Consider the following 27,475-nt stretch of genomic DNA (forward strand, 5'->3'; position numbering starts at 1 on the left):
TGGATAACGGAAAACATTTATTAAGCACTACCTACCATGTATCAGAGACTGTCTAGAGCCAAGAACTAATCTTGACTCTCAGCAGTTAAGTTAGTGAGCCAGATATGTTGACAGATAAATGTCTAGCCAACATATGGTTGTAATACAGTGGGAGTAAAGATGCTGTGACCAACTCTGATTGGTATTTGAGTGGAAAATGAAAGAAATATACACAAACATGGCAGATAGAATGTATAATCTATTTGGGGAATAGAGAAACTTGTTGTAGATAAAACTAACTGAAAGACTGAATGAAGGAGAGCTATTCAAAAGAGAAAAGATAAGGCTACTTGGTATCAGAATACAAACATGATAAATTTTTTTTTAATTCATTTTATAGGCTAGTTGAATTCATTTTATAGGCTAGTGTTTTCTTGGCTGTCTCTGTAATACAGCTACGTCTCTGGAGACTGATTGTGAATCCTACAGAATTAAGTTTCTACACCTGGTATTTTAACTACTACAATAGGCAACCACGACATGAGCAGATGTGATATTCGGGTAACTTCTGTAGCAGGGCAAATAACAGAGTGAAAAGGGGAGAAACTGGTAGAGGTTTACTGAAGCAGTCCAGAAAAAAAAAAAAGAAAAGTAGAAACAGATTGAGGCATATTGCTGAGGCAGAATTATTAGAACTTGGTCATCAGCAAGAATATTTTGGAGAGATGAAGATAGAAAAGTTAAACATGATTTCTAGGTTCACTGCTTAAGAGTCTTGACATATATCAAAATATTTTTTTTATCAATTCCTAACCTAAGGCTTAAGATTATATTTGTTATGTCAAACTCAATCAAATGGGGACTATATTCAAGATACACAATCCTTCTGAAATGACAAGATGTTTGTCTGCTTATATTCATCCAAATGCTTCCCATCCCGATTTTAATCCCTGATTTTTATGTTAAAATGTGTTAGAAAGCTACTTAAAAATTTTCATATAAGTATCAGGAAATGATTAGAACGGGGGAATACAAAAATAAAACTTAACAGGCTTTTTGAAAAAACTATTGAAAATTTAAATATTCCTTATGCAAAAGTACAAAATGGAAAGGCAGAGAAAAAAAAGGAAAAGAAAAGGAAAAGAAAATAAATTTTATTGTTCGTATTTTATATGACAGATTGACATATTCATAGAAACTATAATGCTGTGAAGAATAAAACTTCTTCCTAATTCATAGAAAATGAATGTACTATTGAATCAGCAAATAAACCAAATCTACATATAATGCTTTTTAAATCTGTAATGAAGGCTATTTCTTTATATCCTCCATGGTATCAAAACCAATTTCTTGAAAACAGAACTAGTAGCAACAGTAATAACAAGGATAATAATAAAAACTAACAGTAAATGGAACGCTTGCTACCTGCCACACATAGTAGTGATGAACTTTACAAGTTTCTTAAGAACTTATTTAATTCTTCAATTATTGACATTATGATTCCCACTTTCAAATAAAGAAATTATGGTACAGTGAGATCAAGTAATTTGACCAAGATCCCACAACTAGTAAATGACAGAGCCAGAATTTTAACCTGGGGGGTCTAGCTCCAGTCAGCATTCTTAACCACTATACTATATAATGTTTCCAGGTAGACATAAATATTCACTGAATTGATTATATTTATACATAGATAAATATAAAAGGCAACAGGGGTGCAGTATTTTGAAAAGTCAATGCAGAGTGTACATGTCTAATGTAGGTATAAATTCATCCAGAACAAATGAGTGACAATGTTTATTTTGCTGCCCAGTGTATTAGCTCAAGCTAATATGCATCATTTATACCTTTCACTGCCTTTATCTCTTACATAGCAAAGCTACTTCTAAAAAAGTAGTAACATGTATAATAAAACATATGCTATAATTTACTGAACTGTAACAGATGAATTAGATATAATGTTATATAAAAATTATTCTTACCCCAGCTTTTAGTAAATTCCATGTATAATCTATGGCACAAATGGCACCTGTTCTTCCACAGCCTGCACTATGGATATAAAATTTGAAAAAAAAATTTGATTTTTTAAATAAAAGAACTATAAGATAAACGTGGATGGAAATGTTAATACTCAGATGCAAAAAATCATTTAAGAAAGCTGACAAAATTCTACTTATTTAGTAAGTAAAGTACAACTTAAGGTGTGTGCAGGCAAACATCCTTAACATTATGATTTATATCTTGTTTTCCTTTAATTTAAGGAACTTTCAAGAGTAATACCTAGAAGCCTGAAGCCTTCACTTTGAAAGTCTGTCTACCTCTTGAAGCCTTGTCTAGCTAACAAAATACCTTGCAGAGATAAATTTATACTATGTTCTAGATAGCTCTGGTAGAGGAAGAAATCTACATCATTTCAATTTGCAAAAGGTACAGGGAAGATGAAGATTAACAAGCCCTAGAAACTGGTTTGAACATAAGCAGTGATTACACTAAAGAAAGAAAGGCCACTAATGCTTTCTAATCTCCTGAAGAATAGAACCTAAAGAATGTAAAGTAAAATATCAAAGTTAGTTATTTTAAAACATGACAAAAATACTTTGAAGCAACTGGTTTTCAGCTAGAGGGAGGCAAATGTAACCAAGGACTGAAAATCACTATGAGTTAATAAAGATGTTACTGACATCTTTGATAATTTTAGGCAGAAAAAAATTTGGGCAGCACTTTAATATGTATTTTGAAACTTTTAGAAATATCAGTAATTTGTTAAACATGTAATCTAAGAATTCATGATAAAGTACATTATAAGCAATTTTGTATGGTTTTTTTAAAAACCTCTTAACAATAGACATCAATAATATTAATTTTAAAGCACTGATTTGTCAATTCCACACATCAAAACATTTCTAAAATTTTAGAGTTAAGAGTTATTAGAGCTAACTGATATGTATTCAAAACTTGATAGTTAAAAGTGTGATATTACAAAGACAACCATATCAATGAAACACTACAGTTAACACAATATTTTGGTTGTTCAAAAATATTAAATGATCAACTTATTTTATTAAAAGAAAATCTTCACATCAAATTGGATTTATGACCTATATACATTGGCTGGACAATATGAATACAACAGGAAATAATTTCAGTTAACTTGTAAAGAAGTCAAGCCAAAGCAATTTCTTTATCTTACAATTATACAATTAAACAGACCCTTCTCTTTTTAACCAGTTAGCTACTTAGACTCAACTAATCACAGACGAACTAAAGAAAAATAATTTTAATTAAGCAGGTTGCTAACTGATTCCCACGTCTACATCAGCAGGTCACCTTTCTGGTTCATAAAGAAAAAGCAGCCCTTTCACGTCACTAATACAGACATCACAATCTGACCAACTGGCTAAGAAAACTATCTTTGGTGCTCCATCACCACCAATGTTTTTTATATTCAAGTCAATTAACAATGAGGTGACAGTTTCAAGTGGAAAGCAAAGAGACTCAGCCATACATATACATGTATCCATTCTTCCCCAAACCCCCCTCCCATCCAGGCTGCCACGTAACATTGAGCAGAATTCCCTGTGCTATAGAGTAGGCCCCTGTTGGCTATCCATTTTAAATATAACTCCACTAATATCTTTTAACTATTGAATTAACCTGAGTTAATTAACCTCTGAGCCCAAAAAATTTCATTTATTTTTTATAACAAATGTGAATGCAGGTATAAGTCACTTAAAAAATAAATTGCTGTTTTATGCAATAAGTACTATGATTTTAAGTCTTTTGGAAGGCTCTAATGTAAAATAAAAAATTAAGAAGGAAAACTGCCTCAGGATCCAAACAGCTTTTACTATTTAGAAACCCATATAGTGACCAATCTAATGAAATTCCAAACTTATGTTTCAAAATGCTATACATTACCCACATTATAATGCCATCTATATTGAAAAATATTTAATTAATATTTAGAAAATTCTTTTGTACCTGCAATGAATACAAATAGGCACATCTTCATGTTCCTGGTATTTCCTCATTAAGCTTATCATGTCCAGAATAGAATCAAATGATGAAGGAACATCATGGTCTGGCCAGTTCACATAATGAAACTGATACAGCCTACGGGATTCCTTCAAGAATAACAGAAATTCAACCATTATGAAAATATACAGTTACAAATTTTTTATGAAAATACAGTTGGAAATTTTAAACCATACAGAAAAGCTGTACATCTCACTTTGCTGCCATTTCTAAGATATATATGTCATAGTCAGCACCTCGTTAAAAAAAATTGATAGCCTACATTTATCACATACCTTTACTTAATCCCCCATGTAATACGATGGGGAAGGTACTATTAGTACTATCCTAATTTTATAGGTAAGGAAATTGAGACAGAAAGAATAACTTGCATAATGTTTCATAGCAGATGACAGTATGGGATCTGAAAGCAGGCAGTCTTACTTCCAAAACCTGCACTTTAACCATTATACTATATATACTATTTAGTTAATCTACAGTAGTAAATGGGTGAGAAATATACCATAAGTATCGTTTTAGAATCTATTATAGTTAGAAGGCTAATAGACTATTTAAATGAAAAAGAAAATTAGAAATGAAAATTTCCAAACCCAAAGCTACTCAAATTATGGTGCAGGCTGCCATCCATTTCTCTACCCTTTCAAGGGGTTTGTGAAATGGCTTTCACACTATTTTAATAATACTAAGGTGTTATTTGCCATTTCCACTCATTCTCTCATCAGTCTTCTCAAGGCTACGTGACTTAGGATGATGTCATCACTTTGAGAGCTAATGGAATGTCTGCTTGTGTATTAAAAAAAAAAAACAACTCAGTTTTAATTTCAAATATAGTAAATGCTAAAAAGATATAACCCACATAAACAAGAACTCTTTGGAAACTTCGGTAATTTTTAATAACCTGAAGAGTGGCTGTTCTAGGTGTTAAGCAGAAAAAGCACTGCTTGGAATTCAGGCAAAACTGCATTCAAATTCTGCTTCTGTCATTAGTAACTTTAGGCAAGTTACCTAACTTCTCAAAGACCATCTTCATCAGGGGGCAATGGAGAAAACAGTATCTACCCCTATACAAGCTAAGAGGGCTGAAATGCCTGATACACTACTGAAATTCCATAAAGTACCTATCATTATTAGTACAGATTAAAAAATAGCAACCAAAGTGATAATAATTGAGTCAACTAAAGGGAAACGATTAGTTGGGTCAGGGGTTGCTACAATTACTGGAACCATGTCTACTTATAATCAGGAAGGAATTAAGTATGTTTACAAATGCACTGGTTGGGGAAGAATGGTAAGCTTTATGGCCAAGCTTATTTACTTTAAAGTGATTTAAATTTAAGACTGAGGAAGAATTGATAGGCATTCTCTCATGGCTGTCAGATTTTTGATTCCTCCTTTGATTTTTTCCTGAAAAAAAATGTCATTTTATATAGTTCTGTTGAAGTCACAGGCCTCAAGTGAAAACAAGATATTGAATGCACTGTCTCTTCATTGCTGCACATAGGCTTTCTCTAGTTGTGAATGGGGGCTACTCTTCGTTGTGATGCAACGGCTTCTCATCGTGGTAGCTTCCCTTGTTGCAGAGCACAGGCTCTAGACAAGCAGGCTCAGTAGTTGTGGCACATGGGCTTAGTTTCCTCAAGGCAAGTGGGATCTTCTGGGACCAGGGACCCCTTGCACTGGCAGACAGATTCTTTTTTTTTTCTTAACGTCAGACAGGTAATGTGCCAATGTGGTAACAAGGTTTGGAGGGAGGCACATGTCACGCAGCAGCATGAACACCCAATCATCATGCTCATGAACTACAAAAGGATCTACAGACAGATTCTTAACCACTGGACCACCACGGAAGTCCGAAGACTAGCTTTAATGGTGGCTTGTCTCTTTCTGAAACATTGTAAACTAGTAAAAGTGGGTAATAATTATGTAAATAATAACATAATCTGTTTATTGAAATAGAGGAAGAATATCTACAGCAAAGAAACCAATTATTCCATAGTGTGAATATAACTTAGGAAAAGATTCCAAGTGAGTTAAAGTTTATATTACTTAAAATATTACATCTGATTTTCTTCTTTGTTACACTACATGACAAAAAAAACAACACATCTCCTTAACTATGTAAGATAAGATAGTATACTGTTTACACATATCCTCTCTTTAGGGTACATATTCTTAGAAACTGTCTCTAAATGGAAAATACTTACATTTTGAAATTCAAGTAAGAGTGTCCTAATGAAGTAGTCTGTTCTTGCTTGTTCAGCTTCCTAAATAAAGAGCAACACTTGTGAGTCAGTGAGAAGATTAAAACAAAAATATTTACATGCCAAAACAATAATTTCATATTTAAAGTTTACAATATGAAATTACCACCTTTAAAATTCTAGGTATGTCTAATAATTATAAAAACAACCATTCTAAAAGTCATCAATTTGGTTATTTAAGTTTTATTTAGAAGTTTGTTTTTAAACAGAAGTGTCTGTCAACCAATTACTTGGCTAGGAGTGGATCATCCAACAAAATACTTGCAAGGTGACAACCATCACCAGAATCATGCAATAGAAATAACACCTACAAACAAAATGTCACTCCTAAGTACCTACAAACACCTTCAATCATTTTATCTATTATGCTTGATTTTTCTCTACCTAACACTCAAACTCTGAGTTAAATGGTTGCCAAATGGGTAAGGAAAAGGATGCATTCAGAAAATCCCAAATTATTATTTTGGTTGATGACAACATAGTCACTTTAAAAGTCTCTTACTGTTATTTGTCAGGGTATTAGAATGAAGCCTCTTCATCAGTTTGTCACTAAGTAAACTATTATTTTTGCCTTTTTTAACTAAAACTACAGATATGCGAGGATACCAATTGTCAAGAGCAACAGATATGCTGCTTTATTAATAAAAAAAGTCAACATTATTCCGGCTTTAATGTTATAAACCATAATAATTTATTTTGAACTTTTCAAATAACATTAGGGGGAAAGTATGTTTTTAAAACAGAGAATAAATGAAAACATTGGTCCAAGACAACATTTGCTCACCTATAAAAGGTGAGATAAATATTTTTGACTTTGTAGGCCATAAAGTCTCTGTTGTGCTATGATAGGCAAATATGTAAATTAGTGGGTACGGCTGTACGCCAATAAAACTTCACTCACAAAACAGGCAGTGGGCTAGACTGACCCATGGGCAGTGCTGAGCGAAGTGGTTACAAGCAGCAACATGCTTCTGAGCTCCTGCTAGCCAGGCCCTCACCCTTCACCAACTCTCCCTCTTTCCCATCTCCAAATCGAGAGAGCTTCTAATACTTAGTCTTTTTTTTTTTTCATAATCTCAGTTTTTTTTTTTCATTTATTTTTATTAGTTGGAGGCCAATTACTTTACAATGCTGTAGTGGTTTTTGTCATACATTGACATGAATCAGCCATACTCAGTCTTAAACACTCTGATTGCCAAGTCGAGTCAAATCACTTACTATGGTTATTTTCACTACCTTACTTTCTATTCATACATTTGATTTGTGTTTTACAACAGTGATAACAAATCTTGAGTTCTCTGAAACAATCACATGACATACAAATTACTTTCCATTTTGAAATCTTGAAAGAAAAATTTTGCTTTTTCAGCAGTCCCATCACTGACAAATCAAACCAGCTCTTATTGATCAAATCAAACTTTTTATTAACAGGACTTTAAAAAATTACTCTTTAGTGCAATTGAAAAACCAATCCTCAAATCAATTCATCTTTTTCCAAATTTTAAACTCTTTCCTACTTTTCTCTATTCATTATGATAAATTGTTTACTATTCCTGATCCTTGCCTGTTAAAAAATTTTTGTTTTTTTGTTGACAATTAATCACTATATGCTGTCACCTAAATTGTGACATTCATTACAGTTAGTACATTTAAATTTAAAAATGTTCAACATAAGCACATTGTACAGAACTAAGTTTCCTGAACTGTCCAGGTACTTAATTCTGTAGAATACTCTCTAAACTGGTGGTGGAGGGGTAGGGGTGGGATTAGGTAGTGTTCTGTCACAGAAGTACAATATGGTTATATACTGTTTTTTACTCATTGCAAATAATATGAAATGCAGTAGAATTTTTAAATATTTAATTCACAGTTAATTCTAACCAGGATTTTAGAGAATTGACTATATATTAAATGCAGGCTGTTATAAATATGAGTTAAAGTGAACATTCTAACAATCACACTGCATTGTAAAGGAGACTGGGGAACATAGCTTGAGTCCTTATCTAAATCAACCAAGAAAGCACTAAATTCCTGGCAGCATAAGAGGAATTCAGAAGTCCTAAGTACAAATAAGTCATAAAATTAAGGACTGCTTGAATACGATGACGACGAGTAAGATCATAGAAATTATATTTCATTTAACCATGGAAAACAAAATAAAAAACAGTTTTGAGATGGGTAATGTAATGGTCAATTTTATGTGTTAATCTGGCTTGGCCACGGTGTGCTCTGATTCTTGGTCATACATTATACTTGGTGTTCCTGTGAGGGAGTTTTGGGGAGATGAACAATTAAATCAGTGGATTTTGAGTAGAGTGGCTGGCCCTCATCCAATCAGTTAACCCATGAATAGAACAAAAGGATCAGACTCCTCCAAGTAAGAGAGAATTCTCCAGGAGACTGCTTTCAGCACTGGCTCTTCCTGGTTCTACAGATGACCGTCTTTGGACTGGAGCTGAAATGTTAGTTTCTCTGGGTCTCAGCCTCCCCACCTTTAGACTAGAATTGCGGTATTGGCTCTCGGTCTCCAGCCTGAACCCGAAGCATCAGCTTGTCCTGGATCTCCAGCTTGCGCACCTCTGCAGATTTTGGACTTGCCCGCCTCCATAGTCTCTTTTCTGTATATACACATTCTACTGCTTCTGTTTCTCTGGAAAACCCTGACTAATATAGCGAAGTTATTTTATTTTCATGTAAGCTTGATCATGGTCTTTTGAGTTGAACAAATAAGACAATTTTCTTTTAAGTGATTATAAAAAGACACCATCATATATAATCCAAAGCAGTGTTGGTTCTATTCTAAAGCTTGCTGTTTCTTTTTTCCCCCTCATTGTTTTTGTTTTTTAATTCATCTTCTCAGATTTGTGCTTTGTTAGTTTTAGAACTTGAATTTAATTCATTTCCAAAGCTCATCAAATAGGTATCTATTTTAAGTTTTATGTCAAGTTTCCTGCCATAAAGGGTCAATCTCTGCTTTTAGGATGGAGGTTCTCAAACCTATCTTTGTATATAATTATAATAATTCTGGGGAGAATAACATAGATATGAAAGATTAACATCATAAACTATGCTTCATCATCAAGGATCTTTCCCATTAGTTGAATAAGAGCATAGTTATTTGTTTATTCTTAGATATGTAACACTTATAATCAACTTACATGCAAAGACTAAGACATAATTAACATAATAAGGAAATTATACATTCATGAAAAGTCATTCTCAAAGTTCCTTAATTTATAAGCATTATGCAACACAATATTGTAAAACAATTATACTCAAATTTTAAAAAGCAGTATAAAACAAGCATTATTAATATTTGTTTATTATAATTAAGTATAGATTCACATGAACACATTGAGTGCTTAGCTTATATAACCCATAAGTCAGCACATATTATAATTTAACTACTCATCAGTCTGACATAGCCACTACCTGATTAAATAATGTATATGAAAATAAGTACTTACACAAGAAATTTTAAATGGTGCAAATGTTATAGGGTCTTCTCCATACAAAGGCCAATACCGTTCACATTTTTTCTGTTGTCCAAAAAAAGGTTAGTAAATAACTGATAATTTGTTTTATTTGAACTTTTACAAATATTTTGTGTTCCACTTGTTCTTCATTCCCAGAAAACAAACAGTCCCCCGTCAGTAGGCAGGGACTAGGAGCTTAGATTTATCCAACTCTTTAAAGGTGGGCTACTAATTCCTCATCAAGATTAGTAATAAGAACTTTATTCAACTAAGTGTATAAACTGCTCGTTTCTACCTGCTTGTTATATAGACTCCAAAGATCCTCCTCTAGAAAAGAAAAATTGCTTTTTTTTTTTGAAATGCCTAGCACAAGGAGGTCAATTTAGTATAAGAAGTTGCTCAATTTAGTGTAAGAAATTTAGCATGTAAGTTTTAATGGCTATAAAATGACAATATCTATAATACCTAGTTGAATTCTCATTAAGTATAAAATCTGTGGCATAGTGGAAAGAGCACTCCACTTGGTATAAGAAATTACAGGTAGCAATTTTACTATTTGTTTACATTTAGTTCCTTTACCTATAAAAACAGGGATAATAATCCTTATCTTACATGATTGTTTTAAGTAATTTGAGCATATTTCAAATGTTCTACTGTTGGTAAAAACACTATACAAGAATAATGTATTATTTAAACTATTCACTTTTATTTTAGATTAGAGAAGGTATAATCAAACAGTATCCTGTCTTATTTTCCCATAATAAACAGGTATAGAAATAGTAGAATATTCATTTACATTGGTTTCTAGTATTAAGCCTCATTATTTTAAAAATTTAGGTAAAAAAAAAAAAATTTAGGTAAGTGAATAAAAGTCTAACTTCATAGAGGATCCAGTGATTCTGATGCAAGAAATAATGTAATTTTACCAGTAAGACCCAATAAAATGAAAGTCTTTATAACTGACAGTCTAGCTTAAAATATACATTTTAGCAGTGGGAAATATATCATTCTTACTAAATCCTCATAGTTCTAAATACAGTAAGTGGAATTGTTACTTATAGGCTGGAATTAACTGTAAGTTGACAATACTGCTCTCAGGGCAAAAAGTAGAACTGCCTAATATGTCAGTTAGCTTAGAGTAAATACTACTAAAATTTTAGAAGGTTTAAAGTCACAAACTTCATTTCCCAGTAGAATTTTTAGAAAATGATAAAATTTATTATTTTGAAGGTTTTTTCCTTCTTCTTGGTCTTTCACTTAGTAAAGCTTTAATATCCCGAAGCAGAAAACAAGTTTATAGGAGATTAACTTAGTAAGAATTGAAAGTTTGTGACTAACATGGCTCTCATTCAGAGCAACATTTAGTAAAGATTATATTGGTATTTATATTCCAGGTATGAACTAATTACTGATACAATTGATACCAAAATGTATGTGTTAAACATCATATATGAATTTTATTGTTGTTCAGTTGCTAAGTTGTGTCCAACCCTTTGTGACCCTATGGACCACAGCACGCAGGCTTCCCTGCCCTTTACTATCTCCTAAAGTTTGCTCAAACTCATATTCATTGAGTTGATGACGCCATCCAACCATATCATCCCCTGTCACCCCCTTCTCCTCCTGCCCTCTATCTTTCCTAGCATCAGGGTCTTTAATCTATAATAATTTGTCATTCATTTCAGAGATGAGGAAGCGGAAGCTCAGAGGGGGCAGTTCACTGCACCATGCTCCAAGTGCCAGGAAAGTGTAGGTTTGTTTGATTTCATTACCTGTGCTCTTTCCATTAGGTCACACTCTAAGTCAAAGTGGAGATTATCAAATGAATCCATAGCCCTGACCGATAAAACAACAGAACCAACTAACAAAACACTATGAATCCAAAAAAAGTCATTAGGTTCAAAAAGTTTTTGCACTCAATACAACTTTATCTTTTAAGCATTATTACTGATATACAGTGTGAGCTTATTAATAGAAAGAAGAGAAACAAAGCCTAAATCTTAAAAGTAACTTAAAAAAATTTAGGAAGGTTAAATTTAAATTTTGTAATACAACTAATTAATAATAATAATGGTACCGAAGTACATACTGACAATATTTAAACAGATAATTACTTAACAGTATCTTAGTCTGTATATTAATCTTACACTGTTCATTTTCTGTCCCATTGCTAATGTTTCCACTACTGGTAACTAATGTGGTTGGGAGGAATGACAAAAATTACTGGTAAAAATAAGCTTTTCTAGTGATTTATAAATAATAATATTTTACATAACTGAAAGATATAGTATCTTGTTTTATGCAATGTATCCTTGGCTGAAAATTTTAATAAGTTTTACAACTTTTAAATCATTTCTTAGTTTAACTATAATGCAGTTAATGAACTATGCTTGCATAAGGATACTTCAAACTATCACATAATTTATTTGTCACATTTATAGATGTTCATGCTTAAAATGAAGATTTAGGAATCAGTTCTGCAGGAGATCAGAATGGTTTTGATACTAATTTCATTTGTACACATTTTTTACCAATGTTAAAAAATTTCAAGTTAAGGAATTTTCTTCTCTTTATTTTGGAGATACCATTACAGAAATGTAGTGGAATTGGCAGACAGAAATTAGAAATTTCAAGCTGTAAATTAATCAGAATTATTTAAATCATTTTTATTGTCCATAAACAGTGTTCTACTTACAAACCATTAAATATTATAAGACTAATTAAGTAACAATATAGAATCTATTAAGTAACAATACTAAGTAACAATATAGAATCTGTTATTTTAAATATATCATAAAATGTACCTATAAAATATAAAAGTATTTTATGTGCTTAAGGATGATTTGGCTCCTTTTGTTAAAATGAAAGCAACAGCAGAACACACAAAAAAAGAAAAGAATTAACTATTTTAACAACTACAGCTAAGAATGTAATAAAAGACCAAGAATATATATCCCTAGAAATGAAGTAATAAAAAAAAATACTCCACAATTACTTTAAATGTTAACAGTTATACATACCCTTCCCATCTCAAATTCACGACAGGCCATCACAATGATCTAAAAAGAAAGGGGGTAGGATAAGATTGAGAATATATCAGTTAAATGCAATTTTACTTTTCCAACAACATGAACATTTCAAGAATTATTTTTATTCTGAGCAGAAGTATACCTGGTAGGTTTAATATTAAAAGTATGAGTTAAATTGGCTTCAAATAACAAGATGTATTTGATTTGAACTGAATTTTTTGAATCTTAGATATGTCTTTTGTAATTAAAATAATGCATTCAGGATATTTACCACATAGAATAGCACTATTAAATACTTTGCTTACTAAAGGTTGAATGTAACTGTCTTTAAACATGAAGGTTATTACATTTGCTTTCCATCCCAATAGTTTTATAATGTAATGTTTCAAACATACAGCAAAGTTGAAATAATTTTACAGTAAACACTGTATAGCTACCATCTATGTTCTACCATTAACATTTGACAATATTTGTTTTTATCACATAGCTGTCCTTCCACCCATCTATCAGTGTTTGGTAGTTGTCTTATACTACCAACTTAGACCAAGATTTAAAGTACTGCCATACTCTATTCTTGAAATATTTCAACAAATTTGTCAGAATTTAACAAGACAACCTAGCCATCAGTTTCTGTCTTTTTAATAAACTAACTATAATTAACATATCATTAGGACTCAAAAGTCATATTGTAGGATATAGTTAACACATCATTATGGCTAGAAAATCATGCCATTTCATGCAATACTTACTACAACATTGTACTCCCATATCATCCTCCAAAAATCTATTACTGTATTTGCTAAAGGTCCTTGGGTTGCCACATATGCTTTTGGCCCATAAACACCCTAAAAAAGTTAAAAGCATACAAATTATGATTACCAAAAATATTTTCTTACCTAAATTTTAAGTTTTCAAATTTTATTAGCATTCCTGCTGTTTTCACCTAAACAATTTCCAAATAATTTTTCTTTAATAATGTATAAAAGCATGACAAAATATATTTCACTTCAGCTTCTGGTGAAACGTGGTTCATAGAATTCAAAAGTAAACATCCTTATGCTGTTTTAAAAATTATTAGTTACCTAGGAATTGAAAGCCCTAGTCAACAAAACTAACTAGCAGAAACTTAAAAGCATGCATCAATTCTAAAAAATAAGACTAGAACTAGCTAATAGTTCTTTCTTAGCTAGATTCTTCCATAGCTGCCTTTGGTTTAAGCACCTACTAAATATACTTTTAATAGTAAACCCAAGAATATATCAAACAAACTAGCAGACTAAAATGTTAAACCAGCACATACAGCGAGCCAGTGTTATTAGGTACAGTTAAAAACTAGAACTTTTAACAAATGTCCTTATGAAAGAACATAAGCATCAATTACATCTGAAAGAATGAACTATGTATTAGGTTTTTTTTTTTTTTTTTCATATTTATTCATTTATTTGGTTAAGCCAGGTATTAGCTGCAATACTCAGGATCTTCGTTACTGCATGTGGAAGCTTTCTGTTTGTTTTTTAGTTGCAGTATGCGGGATCTAGTTCCCTGACCAGGGAATGAACGCCTGCATTAGGAGTGGGAAGTCTTAGCCACTGGACCACCAGGGAAGTCCCTATGTATTAGTTTTTGTTTAACTATTAGTTTGGGGCTCCTGCCATATTTGTAATAAAATTGACTTTTCAGGAAAAAGCTTTTATTTGGAACCATAATTCTTCAATGTTGACACTGATATTAATTTTACCATATAACTCTTACCATCTTAATATTTTTCTCAACAAAATACTGTAGTAAATAAATTCAAAAGCACAGAGTAACAGAACAAAATAGTCTTCTATTTACCCAAGTAGCAGTCTGAATCTCTCTACTGATAAATACCCTATATGGTTCATTAACAGAAATGACTAAGTACATTTGTGTACATAACAAACGTGACAATTTAGCAATCAGTAAAGGCTTCCCAGGTGGCTTGTGGTAAAGAACCTGCCTGCCGATGCAGGAGATGCGGATTCGATCCCTGGGTCTGGACGATCCCCTGGAGAAGGAAACAGCAACCCACTCCAATATTCTTGCCTGGGGAAATCTCATGAACAGAGGAACCTGGCAGGCTACAGAGTCCATGGGGGTCAACAAAAAGTTGGACGTGACTTAGCACCTAATCAGCAACAAAGGTGTTTATAATAAGCCTTCAATGTAAAAGAAGAAACACATAAACAAAAGAACTTTATCTCCACTATCATAAAATAGGCAAAAATCTTTAAGGATGCTAGAAGGAAAACATAAAAATATGTCATGGCTGTGACTTTATTTTTACTTCTTTTACTGTTGCTATCACATCAGGCAATTTAAAATTTTTTAATAAAACTAGTATTGTAGGAAGTCATTAAATATGGCAGAGAAACACCGTTTAACGTTAATACATACCTTAATAAAATTTGCATTGATATAGTCTGAATCTTGAGAAGGAGTCTTTAAAGTCAACTTAACTCGGCTATGATCAACTACAGGGAAAAAAAGGGATTTTTTAAATAACGTCCTATGAGCAGACAAGTTTTTTCCCTAATGAGCCATAAATAAGGTTAAATAGCTAAAATTATTCACTTTAAAAAAATGAATGAAAATTGACTTTAAGCAGGGTAATTTCTAACATCATATTGATAGGAAGTAGCTCTCATTATAAAGCTGTGTTTCAAAGTACGAATCAGAATATTTAGAACCTCTTTTAAAAATACAAAGTCCTGGGCATCATCTTAGATTTACTATACAAGAGTTTGGGATTTACATGTTTACAGTTTTTAATAAGCATTTTAGGTGGTGAGCACTAAAACCACTTAATACATTAGTTTGTTTGTCAGAATTCTTTTAAGGAACTCTAACTTTCACATTTTATAAGAAATTATAAAAATTAAGTAAAAGTAGAAAATTAAGTAAAAGTGACAAATTAAGATGATATATGAAAAGTGCTGAATACTTCACTTGACAAATAATATTAATGGGTAGTGTTCACTCAGCTAAATTGGTGTCAGCTGATACCTCCACTGTTAAATTACTATCCTTTCTTTTGTACTTAGTAAGTATCTGGGGCTAGATTTTTGAGCCTATGAAATCCTACTAAAGTAGTAGGATCACCTAATTTCATGGTCCTAATAACATGTAACATGCCACAATCATTTTGATTGTTTCTAACCCAGGGACAATGATTATTAAAGACAATTAAAATACAAAAAGACATACAGAAATGGTAACAAATACAAATAAACTTGACAAACTTTTTGTTTTTTGGCCTCGCTGCATGGCATGCAGGATCTTAATTCCCCAACTAGGAACTGAACCCATCACCCTGCAAGTGGAAGCGTGGAGTCCTAACCACTGGACTGTCAAGAAAATCCCCTAGCAAACTTTTCAAGAAAAATACTTAATTTATTAGTAAACAAACTGAATTTATACATTAATACAAAGGCCCAGTTCTGCTAATTTCATTTATTTATTTTTGGTGAAATCCTCTTTGGAAATATGTAGGAAGAGATATATAAAAAAGACATACTAGTTTCCAATTAAAATTATTTATCCCCTTTCCATGTTTCCAGGAAAGAGAATACATACATGTGTATCAATGCTTTTGTTCCTTGTTTCATTACATCCTACATGTCTTTTTTAAAAAGCTATTTTAGATCAGAAATCTACATATAAAAAATGCTATGCTTTGGGTAAATGATAACAGAACAATTCTGAAGTCAGTATAATGGCAGTTAAATAACTATATGATGCTTCTTCTTACCATGTTTGCCAATAATGATAGGTCCCAATTAATTACCCTTATTCATGTGGCATATCAGCCTATATACAAAGTATCTCAAAGACAGAGACTCTGTACAATAGTTGGCTGACCATTGAATCCTTAGTAAATGTTTCTGGGGACTGTGAATCCAGATGTGAACAGTGGCTCCCAAATGACTGCCAATACTGGTGCCAAGCTGCTTGCTACATACAAGTGGGAAAATTTTTTTTAAAAATTCTCTGGAAAATTTTATGTGTAGATAAAAATAAATAGTATAAAGAACTTCATCTATCCATTACCCATCTTCAGTAAGTGTCAACATTTTGCCACTCTCATCTCAGCTATTGCTGATCACACAGCAACACGGGGCTGGGGAAAACAACTTAGAAAGCAAGATTTCTGAGTCCCACATTCTGCAGTAAGTCTGATTCAGTCAGTTCACGATGGGACACAGAAATGGATTTTTTTTTTTAATGAAATAATGCCATTAGAAACAACATGATGGACCTAGAGATTATCATACTAAGTGAAGTCAGAAAGAGAAAGATACAATATGACATCACTTATATTTGGAATATAAAATAGGACACAAATGAACGTTATGAAACAGGAACAGATTGATGGACATAGAAAACGGACTTGTGGTTGCCAAGAGGGAGAGTGGAAGGGGGAAAGAAGGATTGGGAATTTGAGATTAGCAGATGCATGCTATTACATATAGAATGGATAGACAATAACACGGGAAACTATTCAATATCCTGTGATAAGCCATAATGAAAAGGATTATGAAAATGTATATGTGTAACTAAATCACTCTGCTGTACACCAAAAACTAACACAACATTGTAAATCAGCCATATTTCAATGAGAAATTTTTAATGGCTTTTTTTTTAAACACTCTAAGGCATAGGCAAATTTTCTAGTCACTGCTTCATACTGTATAATCATAGAATATGATTGAGAATTTAAAAATCAATATTATGCTGTGTATAACAAAGGATACATATTTTAAGATTCTTTATCGGTGGTCCTGTTAAGCATAAACATGAGGAGAAATAACTTAAAGAATATGAAAGAAATGATTGTTTTTCATTTCATGGCTTTGCTGCCTGCTTCTGCAGTCTCCCAGGAGCCATTTCCAAATACATAAAACCAGTATTCACTACACAGGCGGCTCTTTAAAGTAGCAGCTTTTTTCTTCTTTAACAAACATCAACATCTATTCCAACAACAAATACACATACACACACAAAACAATATATAAATATATTGTTGCCTCCAAGAAAACACACACCTATTGATAAATCCTAGGTGTGAGAAAGAAAAGAATCTCCATAATAACACTGGAATAGGCAGAATACCCTGATCCATCACTTCTAGAGGCTAGCCAGCTCAGTTTTAGCCCTTTCAACAAACAAAAGCAACAGGTCATCCTTGACAAAGGAGTATCTAGAAATTTCTTAATTATGGGACTGGTCTCAGTGGTCTAGCATAAAATAAACCAAATCTCCAAGATAGCCTGAGAAAAACCTAAGTGATCTTTGAATAGTGATTATGAAATTACTTTTAATGGATCAAAAGTAAGAGTGTCTGCTCTTGCCACTTCAAGTCAACATTATACTAGAGGTTTCAGCCAGTGAAATAAGGCAAAACAGACGCTCAGATTGGAAAGGAAGGAGTAAAACTATCATTATTTACAAATGACAAGATTCTGATATGTAAAAAATCCTAACATTTCCACAGAAAAATTACTAAGATAAATGAGTCCAGGAAGGTCGTGGTCGTTTAGTCCCTAAGTTGTGTCTGACTCTTGTGAGCCCATGGACTGGGGCCTGGCAGACTTCTCTGTCTGAAGGTCAGTGGATTAAAAAAAAGAGGGAGAAAAAAAAAAAAAATCGATGTGCAAATATGAACTATATTTCTATATAGTAGTAACAACTTGAAAATAAAATTAAAATAATTCCATTCACAACAGCATAGAAACTTTTTAAAAGAAAAAATACAAGATTTGTACACTGAAAACCATAAAACACTGCTGAGAGAAATTAAAGATTTAAATAAACAGAGTTGTCTTATATATATGGTTCCCTGGTGGCTCAGATGGTCAAGAATCCACCTACAATGCGGGAGACCTGGGGTTAGTCCCTGGGTTGGGAAGATCCCCTGGAAAAGGGCATGGCAACCTACTCTAGTATTCTTGCCTGGAGAATCCCCACGGACAGAGCCTGATGGGCTACGTACAATCCGTAGGGTTGCAAAGAGTTGGATACGACTGAGCACCTAAGCACAGCACACATATACATAAACACTTTCTTCATCCATTCGCCCGCTGATGAACACTTAGACTTAAAGAGGCGATATGCTTTAAGATTGCAATTATCCTCAAACTGATCCACAGATTCAACGCAATCCTTATTAAAACTCCAGTAGGAATTTTTGCAGAAATTGACAAGCTTATCCCACAATTTATATGGAAATGCAAAGGACTGAGAATAACCAAACCAATTTTTTAGAAGAACACAGAGAACTTAACACTCCTTCTTGCTTTTAAAACCTACTATTAAAAAAAAAAAAAAATCTTACTATAAAGCTACAATGATCAAGATACTATGATCTGGTGTCAATGAAATAGAATTAAGGGTCCAGAAATAAACTCTTACATTTACGGTCAAATGATTTCCAACAAAAGAGCTAAGGCAATTCAGTGGAGAAAGGATAATTTTCAACAAATGGTGCTGGAACAATGCCACGTGCTCAAAGATTATTTTAGATCCTTACCTCACACCATATTAAAAAATAACTCAAAATAGACTATACACTTAAATGTAACTGCTAAGACTATAATACTTACAGGAATGAAATGAAAAAAACACAGAAGAAAATCTTTGTTATCTGGATTAGGCAAAAAGTTCTTGAATTGAACATGAAAAGCATGACCCATAAAACTGATAAACTGGACTTCATGAAAATTAAAAGTGTGCATTAAGACACCACTAAGAAAATGAAAAGACAAACCATAAAACTGAGGGGGGGGAAATGTGCAAATCATAATACCTAAAAAACAACTTGTGTCTGGGGTATATAAAAATACCAGGATGCATGTATCTCTTCAAATTAGTGTTTTTGTTTTTTGTGCATATACAGCCAGGAGTAACACTGTCGGGTCATACGGTAGTTCTATTTTTTTGTTTGTTTCTTGAGAAAACTCCATACAGTTTTCCACAGTGGCTGAATGAATTCACAATTCCATCAACAGTGTAAAGAGTCCCCATCCTAAAAATGGGTCAACTTTATGATATTTAAATTATACCACAATAAGGCTGTTAAAAAAAAAAAAAAAAACCATACCTGCAAACACTGTTCATGCTAAATACTCAAAAGAAATGGTCAATTTACATTATTTTTATGACAGGAGGAAAATACGTATTTCTAAAAACTATTACTTTCAATTTAATTTTCCAAATTAAAATGATTAGAAATTTATTGGAAACTGACTTATCAAACCTTAAATAAAGTAAAAAGGTACTGCTACTCTGCCTATTGCAAAATGGTTAAGAGCTCAGATTCTAGGGCAAGGTTTCTCAAGCTCAGCACTAACTTTTATTTGACCTTGGCTCTTCTTTGTTGTGAGGAGGCTGTGGGCTCTAGACTGTAGGTTGCAGTAGCTTCCCTGTCCTCTACACATGAGATGCCAGTAGCAGCCTGCTCCCGCCACATCCTAGTTGTAAGAACCAAACAACCAAACTACGTCTAGCATCACTAAATGTGTCTTTAGGAGCAAAATCACTGTGGCTGAAAACCAATGCTTTGGATACAGACTGCCCGGGTTTAAATTCTCACCACGCTATTAGCTGTGTGGCAAGCTATTTAAGTTGGTGATGGACAAGGAGGCCTGGCGTGCTGCAGTCCATGTGGTCAGAGTCAGAAACGACTAAGCGACTGAACTGAACTGAACTAAGCTATTTCACCTTTGTCTCACTTTTTTATCTGCAAAATGGCATACAATAGTACCTCCCTCAGTTTTGTTTTGATGATTATGGCAAATAATACATTTCCTAAAGAACCTGGCAAACAATACAAAGCAAGGCTTTTATTTTTCAGAGGGCCAGTGTAACAGCACTGAACTTCCCCCTCTATCTCTAGTTAAAATTATTAAAGCTTCCTCCTTCTCAGTTTTCTCTACGTAACTCCTACTACATTATTCTCAATAGCACTAACCACTGTGAGAGACCACACACGTCATTTGAATTGTTCATCGCCTTGCCTACACTATAAGCTCTACAAGGGCAGGGTGTTTGGTCAGTTTGTTTTCTGCTGTTATGTGCAGCGCATTGTATATGTTCAAAGCTTCTTGTAAAATGAATGAATGATACAACATATGAAAACAGAAACCTGAAGCTGTTTGAGATTCATTTCCTCAGATGGTAGAAAAAGAAGGTGGAAACTCTGTTTCTTTAAGAGTGTGCACATTAATTCCGTCTCTTCATTCCAAAGCAAAAACGACAACCCGGTTGTGGATATGACTAGTGTGAGAAGCAAAGTCCGATGCTGTAAAGAGCAATATTGCATAGGAACCTGGAATGTTAGGTCCACGAATCAACACAAATTGGAAGTAGTCACTGGAGATGGAAAGAGTGAACGTCAACATTTTAGGAATCAGCGAACTAAAATGGACTGGAATGGGTGAATTTAACTCAGATGACCATTACATCTACTACTGGGGGCAGGAATCCCTTAGAAGAAATGGAGTAGCCCTCATACTCAAGAAAAGGGTACGAAATGCAGTACTTGGATGCAATCTCAACAATGACGGAATGATCTGTTTATTTCCAAGGCAAACCACTCAATATCACAGTAATCCAAGTCTATGCCCCAACCAGTAATGCTGAAGAAGCTGAAGTTGAACAGTTCTATGAAGACCTACAGGACCTTCTAGAACTAACCCCCCCAAAAAAGATGTCCTTTTCATTACAGGGGACTGGAATGCAAAAGTAGGAAGTCAAGAAATACCTGCAGTAACAAGCAAATTTGGCCTTGGAGTACAGAATGAAGCAGGGCAAAGGCTAATAGTGTTTTGCCAAGAGAATGCACTTCTCATAGCAAACTCCCTCTTCCAACAAAACAAGAGAAGACTCTACATGTGGACATCACCAGATGGCTAACACCGAAATCAGACTGATTATATTTTTTGCAGCCAAAGATGGAGAAGCTCTATATAGTCAGCAAAAACAAGACCGGGAGCTGACTGTGGCTCAGATTGGGAACTCCTCATTGGCAAATTTAGACTAAAATTGAAGAAAGTAGGGAAAACCATTAGATCATTCAGGTATGACCTAAATCAAATCCCTTATGATTATACAGTGGAAGTGAGAAATAGATTTAAGGGACTAGATCTGATAGAGTGCCTGATGAACTATGGATGGGGGTTCATGACATTGTAGAGGAGACAGGGATCAAGACCATCCTCAAGAAAAAGAAATGCAAAAAACAAAAATGGCTGTCTGAGGAGGCCTTAGAAATAGCTGTGAAAAGATGAGAAGTCAAAAGCAAAGGAGAAAAGGAAAGCTACCCACTTGAATGCAGAGTTCCAAAGAATAGCAAGGAGAGATTAGAAAGCCTTCCTCAGTGATTAATGCAAAGAAATCAAGGAAAACAATAGAATGGGAAAGGTTAGAGATCTCTTCCAGAAAATTAGAGATACCAAGGGGACATTTCAGGCAAAGATGGGCTCAATAAAGGACAGAAATGGTAGGGACCTAACAGAAGCAGAAGATATTAAGAAGAGGTGGCAAGAATACACAAAAGAACTATACAAAAAAGGTCTTCAGGACCCAGATAATCAAGATACTGTGATCACTCACCTAGAGTCAGACATCTGGAATGTGAAGTCAAGTGGGCCATGGGAAGCATCACTACAAACAAAGCTAGTGCAGGTGATAGAACTCCAGTTGAGCTATTTCAAATCCTAAAAGATGATGCTGTGAAAGTGCTGCATTCAATATGCCAGCACATTTGGAAAACTCAGCAGTGGCCACAGCACTGGTAAAGGTCAGTTTTCATTCCAGTTCCAAAGAAAGGCAATGCCAAAGAATGCTCAGACTACTGCACAATTGCACTTATCTTACACGCTAGTAAAGTAATGCTCAAAATTCTCCAAGCCAGGCTTCAGCAATACGTACACCGGGAACTTCCAGATGTTCAATGTGGATTTAGAAAAGGCAGAGGAACCAGAGTTCAAATTGCCAATATCCGCTGGATCATCGAAAAAGCAAGAGAGTTCCAGAAAAACATCTATTTCAGCTTTATTGACTATGCCAAACCTTTTGACTGTGTGGATAACAATAAACTGTAGGAAATTCTGAAACAGATGGGAATACCAGACCACCTGACCTGCCTCTTGAGAAATCTGTACACAGGTCAGGAAGCAACAGTTCGAACTGGCCATGGAACAATAGACTGGTTCCTAATAGGAAAAGGAGTACGTCAAGGCTGTATATTGTCACCCTGCTTATTTAACTTATATGCAGAGTACATCATGAGAAATGCTGGGCTGGAGGAAGCACAAGCTGGAATCATGATTGCCGGGAGAAATATCAATAATCTCAGATATGCAGATGGAGAAGGAAATGGCAACCCACTCCAGTATTCTTGCCTGGAGAATCCCAGGGACAGAGGAGCCTGGTGGGCTGCCATCTATGGGATCGCACGGAGTCAGACACAACTGAAGCGACTTAGCAGCAGCAGCAGATATGCAGATGACACCACCCTTATCTCAGAAAGTGAAGAAGAACTAAAGAGCCTCTTGATGAAAGTAAAAGAGGAGAGTGAAAACATTAGCTTAAAGCTCAAGAAAACTATGGCAACCGGTCCCATCACTTCATGGCAAATAGATGGGGAAACAGTGGAACAGTGGCTGACTTTTTTGGGGGGCTCCAAAATCACTGCCGATGGTGACTGCAGCCATGAAATTAAAAGACGGTTGGTTGCTCCTTGGAAGAAAAATTATGACCAGCCTAGACAGCATGTTAAAAGGCAGAGACATTACTTTGCCAACAAAGGTCTATCTAGTCAAGGCTATGGTTTTTCCGGTGGTCATGTATGGATGTGAGAGTTGGACTATAAAGAAAGCTAAGCGCCGAAGAATTGATGCTTTTGAACTGTGGTGTTGGAGAAGACTCTTAAGAGTCCCTTGGACTGCAAGGAGATCCAACCAGTCCATCCTAAAGGAGATCAGTCCTGGGTGTTCACTGGAAGGACTGATGTTGAAGCTGACTCATTTGAAAAAACCCTGATAGTGGGAAAGATTGAAGGAGGGAGGAGAAAGAGACGACAGAGGATGAGATGGTTGGATGGCATCACTGACTCGCACTTGAGTCTGGGTCAACTCCGGGAGTTGGTGATGGACAGGGAGGCCTGGAGGGCTGTGGTCCATGGGGTCGCAAAGAGTCACACACGACTGAACTGAACTGAAATTAATTCTAGAGCATAATAAGAGTACCTCAAAATCATATTGCTTAATTTAAAAGAACTATTCAGAAATCCATACCATTCACTACTCTGAAGTAGATTGGTAAGAAAAGTGAATTATATTTTCCAAAAGCTTAATGAGTGGTTACTATGTGCTCGGGACAACTGTAGGCATTGTACATGCACAAAGTAATCTTTTAAGGTAATTATTATTTTAATCTCCATTTTGAAGATGAAGAAACTAAAGCACAGAAAGCATGAATCCAAAATCACACAGATAACAGGTGACAGAAGCAGGACTTGAACTTCCAGTCAGAACTCTTCATTATGCTCTGCGGCCAGCTTGTAATAACTGTGCTACTACCAGCCACCGCAGATCCCATATCTGAGAGTAAAGCTGAATAACAAGGATGAGGGATGAAATTTATGCAAAGAGGACAGTAAGAAAGAGGGAAGAAGACAAGTGAGGGAGGAGGCAATTTGAAAAAGGGATATTATAGAAGGAAATTTAAAAAATAAAGACTGGTCAACAACATCAAAATAGTTAACAGAAAAGAATAAGCACTAAACAACAACAACAACAATAATAATAAAAGTCTATCAAATATGATAATTAAAGTCACTGGAAAATTTATCAAGGACATTTTAGAAAGAATAAGCTAGGAATGAATGAGATTTTGTCAATTATACTTCAATAAAGCTAGAAAAAAAAGGATGAAAGGAGAGTTGAGAGAATGGTATCATGGAATGTATACATTTCTTGATACCTGAAGGAAGGAAAAGAGAAAGACTATTGGCAGCTTTAAAAGGCAGCAGGTATGATATAAATTTTTAACTTTTACAGTTAAAGGTACTCTGATAGATTATAATGCTATCAGTCTTAGGCATAACCTCAGATACATATCATGTTCTTAGATTACTAAGAACAAGCAGACACACAAGCATGAATCATGGTTCATTTTTTTTTCATGGTTCATTATTAATGCTCCATTAATCAATTATAGTTCTTATGAATAGATAATAGATGAGTTAATATTTTTAGCATTTTATAAAATGTATTATACTTATTGAATTGTGTCTGTATTATTTTATTTTTTACAAAAAATTTCTCTGAACAGGGAGTCCACAAAAGATATTTTTACTTGGATTTTTCAGATTTAAAAGTGGGGCAGTATCAGAGTAATTGTGATGCTTAAAGGGGAAAAAAATGAACAATAAAACAACAGCAAAGTCTACTATCATAAGGAAAGGCAAGCACAACCACAAATTATTATCTTGTAGTATACCTTGAAAGAGAAGCTCATCATTATTTTCTTAACAAATAAACTCATTAGGAAGAATAAAGCTAGTTTAAGCTATAAAACTACTAATTAGCATATCCATTTGTTCCATTAATGGCATTTTAAACTTACATGGCAGTATGTCCTTATATCTGTTCTTTTTAACATTTTCTTCTTTTTCTCCAGTGGCTGTGGGATAAATCTTTTCTGTTCTATATTTGGTTGACAATCTTCTTAGTCGCTTAAAATCAAAAGAAAAGAAGATTCAAATTTAGAAAAACATTAGTATTTCAAAATGTTAATGAAAATTTGAATGATATATAGCTCTTCATTGAATTTTGCTAACCCCAATTTCTCACAACTCATTTTCTTGTTTTTCTAAGTTCACAGTAATCTCCCTAGCTCTTAATAATTAAGCCCTTAATAATTAACTCTAAGATTTTTTTTTTCTTAGCATAAGAGCAAACCTAAGATTAATATTCCAACTAGTAATTTTAAAAGGGGGGCAGTAGAATAAAAGTGGTAAAGAGTCCACCTAACAATGCAGGACTGAAGAGACTGGGTTTGATCTCTGGGTGAGGAAGTTCCCCTGGAGAAGGAAATGGAAACCGATCCAGTATTCTTGCCCGGAAAGTTCCATGGGCAGAGGAGCCCGGCGGGTTACAGTCCATGGGGTCACAAACAGTTGCACATGACTGAGCAACTGAACACAACATGGCACCAGATATAAATAATTTTATTTAAAGAAACCATTTTTAAGCTGAGTCAGAATATTTAACTCAGGATCCAAAAAACAAACTTTAAAAATCACACCTAAAAGATTATATAAAAGTTCTTATTTCTTCTCTCAGTAAACCTTGAGCACCCATGATGTGCCAGGCTCCTTCCAAGGCATAAGCTAATAATTACTTATAAGACACTGCAAAACAAAGTTCTTTGATACTCAATTGGAAATGTTCAACAAAGACCAATTCTGCTTATTCAGTGCATTACAGAAGTGGTTTGTGAGTTAGTGAGAAATTCTTACCACATATGGCAGTAGGGATGTTCTTTGGGCTGGAATATTTCTGCATGTCAGTAATACACTTCCTGCTTTCAGAAGCACTGAAAGTCAGCATTGTGAATTGTTTAAATTCACTACTCAACCACATTGCTGAAATCTAATTTCAAAGGAACCTACTTTCTTCCAGGCTTAAAAACATATCGAAGGCATTCTGGTTTTACTATTCAACAAAAGTATTAAATACAAATGAAAAAGATGTCTGGTAACATTTAATTTTTTCACCATTTTATTTTTGTTCCTTGTGATACTGATAATTAAGCAACTAAGAATAGTATGTCTGTATTTTTACAGATAGAACTTTAATTGAACATCCTTAACTTATTCTTGTATTGACATACTTAACATTTAACATGTGAAATAATCTTAAAGTAGACCCTCACATACAGATTAAATAAGTTTTTTCTTCTCTGAAAAACTCCTAAATTTTATCATCCCAATCTTAGAGACCTAAAGCAGGAATATGTTTTTTAAAAATGAAAAATCTTAACTAGAATTTTGTTTTGCACAGGCACAATGCCAAAGCAAAACTGTCCACTTTTACGATGTTATTTCCTGTAGTAATAAAGTTTTCAAAGTATGGAAGTGCATGGGGGGGTAGGGAATTGTAGTTATTTAGAAAGTAAATGGGCTGTTGGTGAGGGTGTGGAAAAACCAGAACTTTGACACAACACTGGTAGAAAAGAATATTAGTACAACCCCTAAGGAGGGTAATTTGGCAATTACAAATACACATAACCTCTTAACCTAGAAATGCACGTCTACAAATTTGTTCTCTAGATTAATGGCACACGCTCATGAAATGATGTACACACACAGTTATTTATAGCAGAATTATTTATAACAGGAAAAGAACACAAAATTGGAAAAGACAGTAGAGGGCTGGCTAAAAAGGTCTGTTTCATTTACAGAAGCAGGGTTGAAAACAAATGACGAAGCTCTTAATATACAGTGATATGGAAAGATCTCAAAAATAAATATGAAGTGTAAAAAAGCAGAGAACACAGTATATATTACTGTTAGTGTTAAAAATATTTACTTGTATTTGCTTGTACGTGCATAAAACATCTCTGAAACTATTTACAAAGGTTGTTGTCTATGGGGAAGAGAATGAGT

General features: G+C 34.0%; 1 protein-coding gene and 1 non-coding gene across 2 annotated transcripts in view; both read right to left on the minus strand.

Annotated features, from left to right (window-relative positions):
- The window catches only part of PTPN12 (protein tyrosine phosphatase non-receptor type 12), an 84,858-nt gene that overhangs the window by 22,338 nt on the left and 35,045 nt on the right, over positions 1-27,475 (minus strand). The window contains exons 2-9 of the mRNA XM_061165171.1: positions 25,432-25,540; positions 15,199-15,275; positions 13,530-13,625; positions 12,772-12,810; positions 9,743-9,814; positions 6,219-6,278; positions 3,961-4,103; positions 1,962-2,028 (exon numbers count right to left, since the gene is read on the minus strand). Of these exons, the coding sequence (XP_061021154.1) occupies positions 1,962-2,028; positions 3,961-4,103; positions 6,219-6,278; positions 9,743-9,814; positions 12,772-12,810; positions 13,530-13,625; positions 15,199-15,275; positions 25,432-25,540 (663 nt within the window). The remainder of the gene's footprint in view (positions 1-1,961; positions 2,029-3,960; positions 4,104-6,218; positions 6,279-9,742; positions 9,815-12,771; positions 12,811-13,529; positions 13,626-15,198; positions 15,276-25,431; positions 25,541-27,475) is intronic.
- LOC133073202 (small nucleolar RNA U13) lies at positions 5,721-5,825 on the minus strand. Its single transcript, XR_009696908.1, has one exon. It is a non-coding gene; the product is annotated as a small nucleolar RNA U13 (small nucleolar RNA).

The sequence above is a fragment of the Dama dama genome, chromosome 18 (assembly GCF_033118175.1).
Source record: "Dama dama isolate Ldn47 chromosome 18, ASM3311817v1, whole genome shotgun sequence".
NCBI lineage: Eukaryota > Metazoa > Chordata > Mammalia > Artiodactyla > Cervidae > Dama > Dama dama.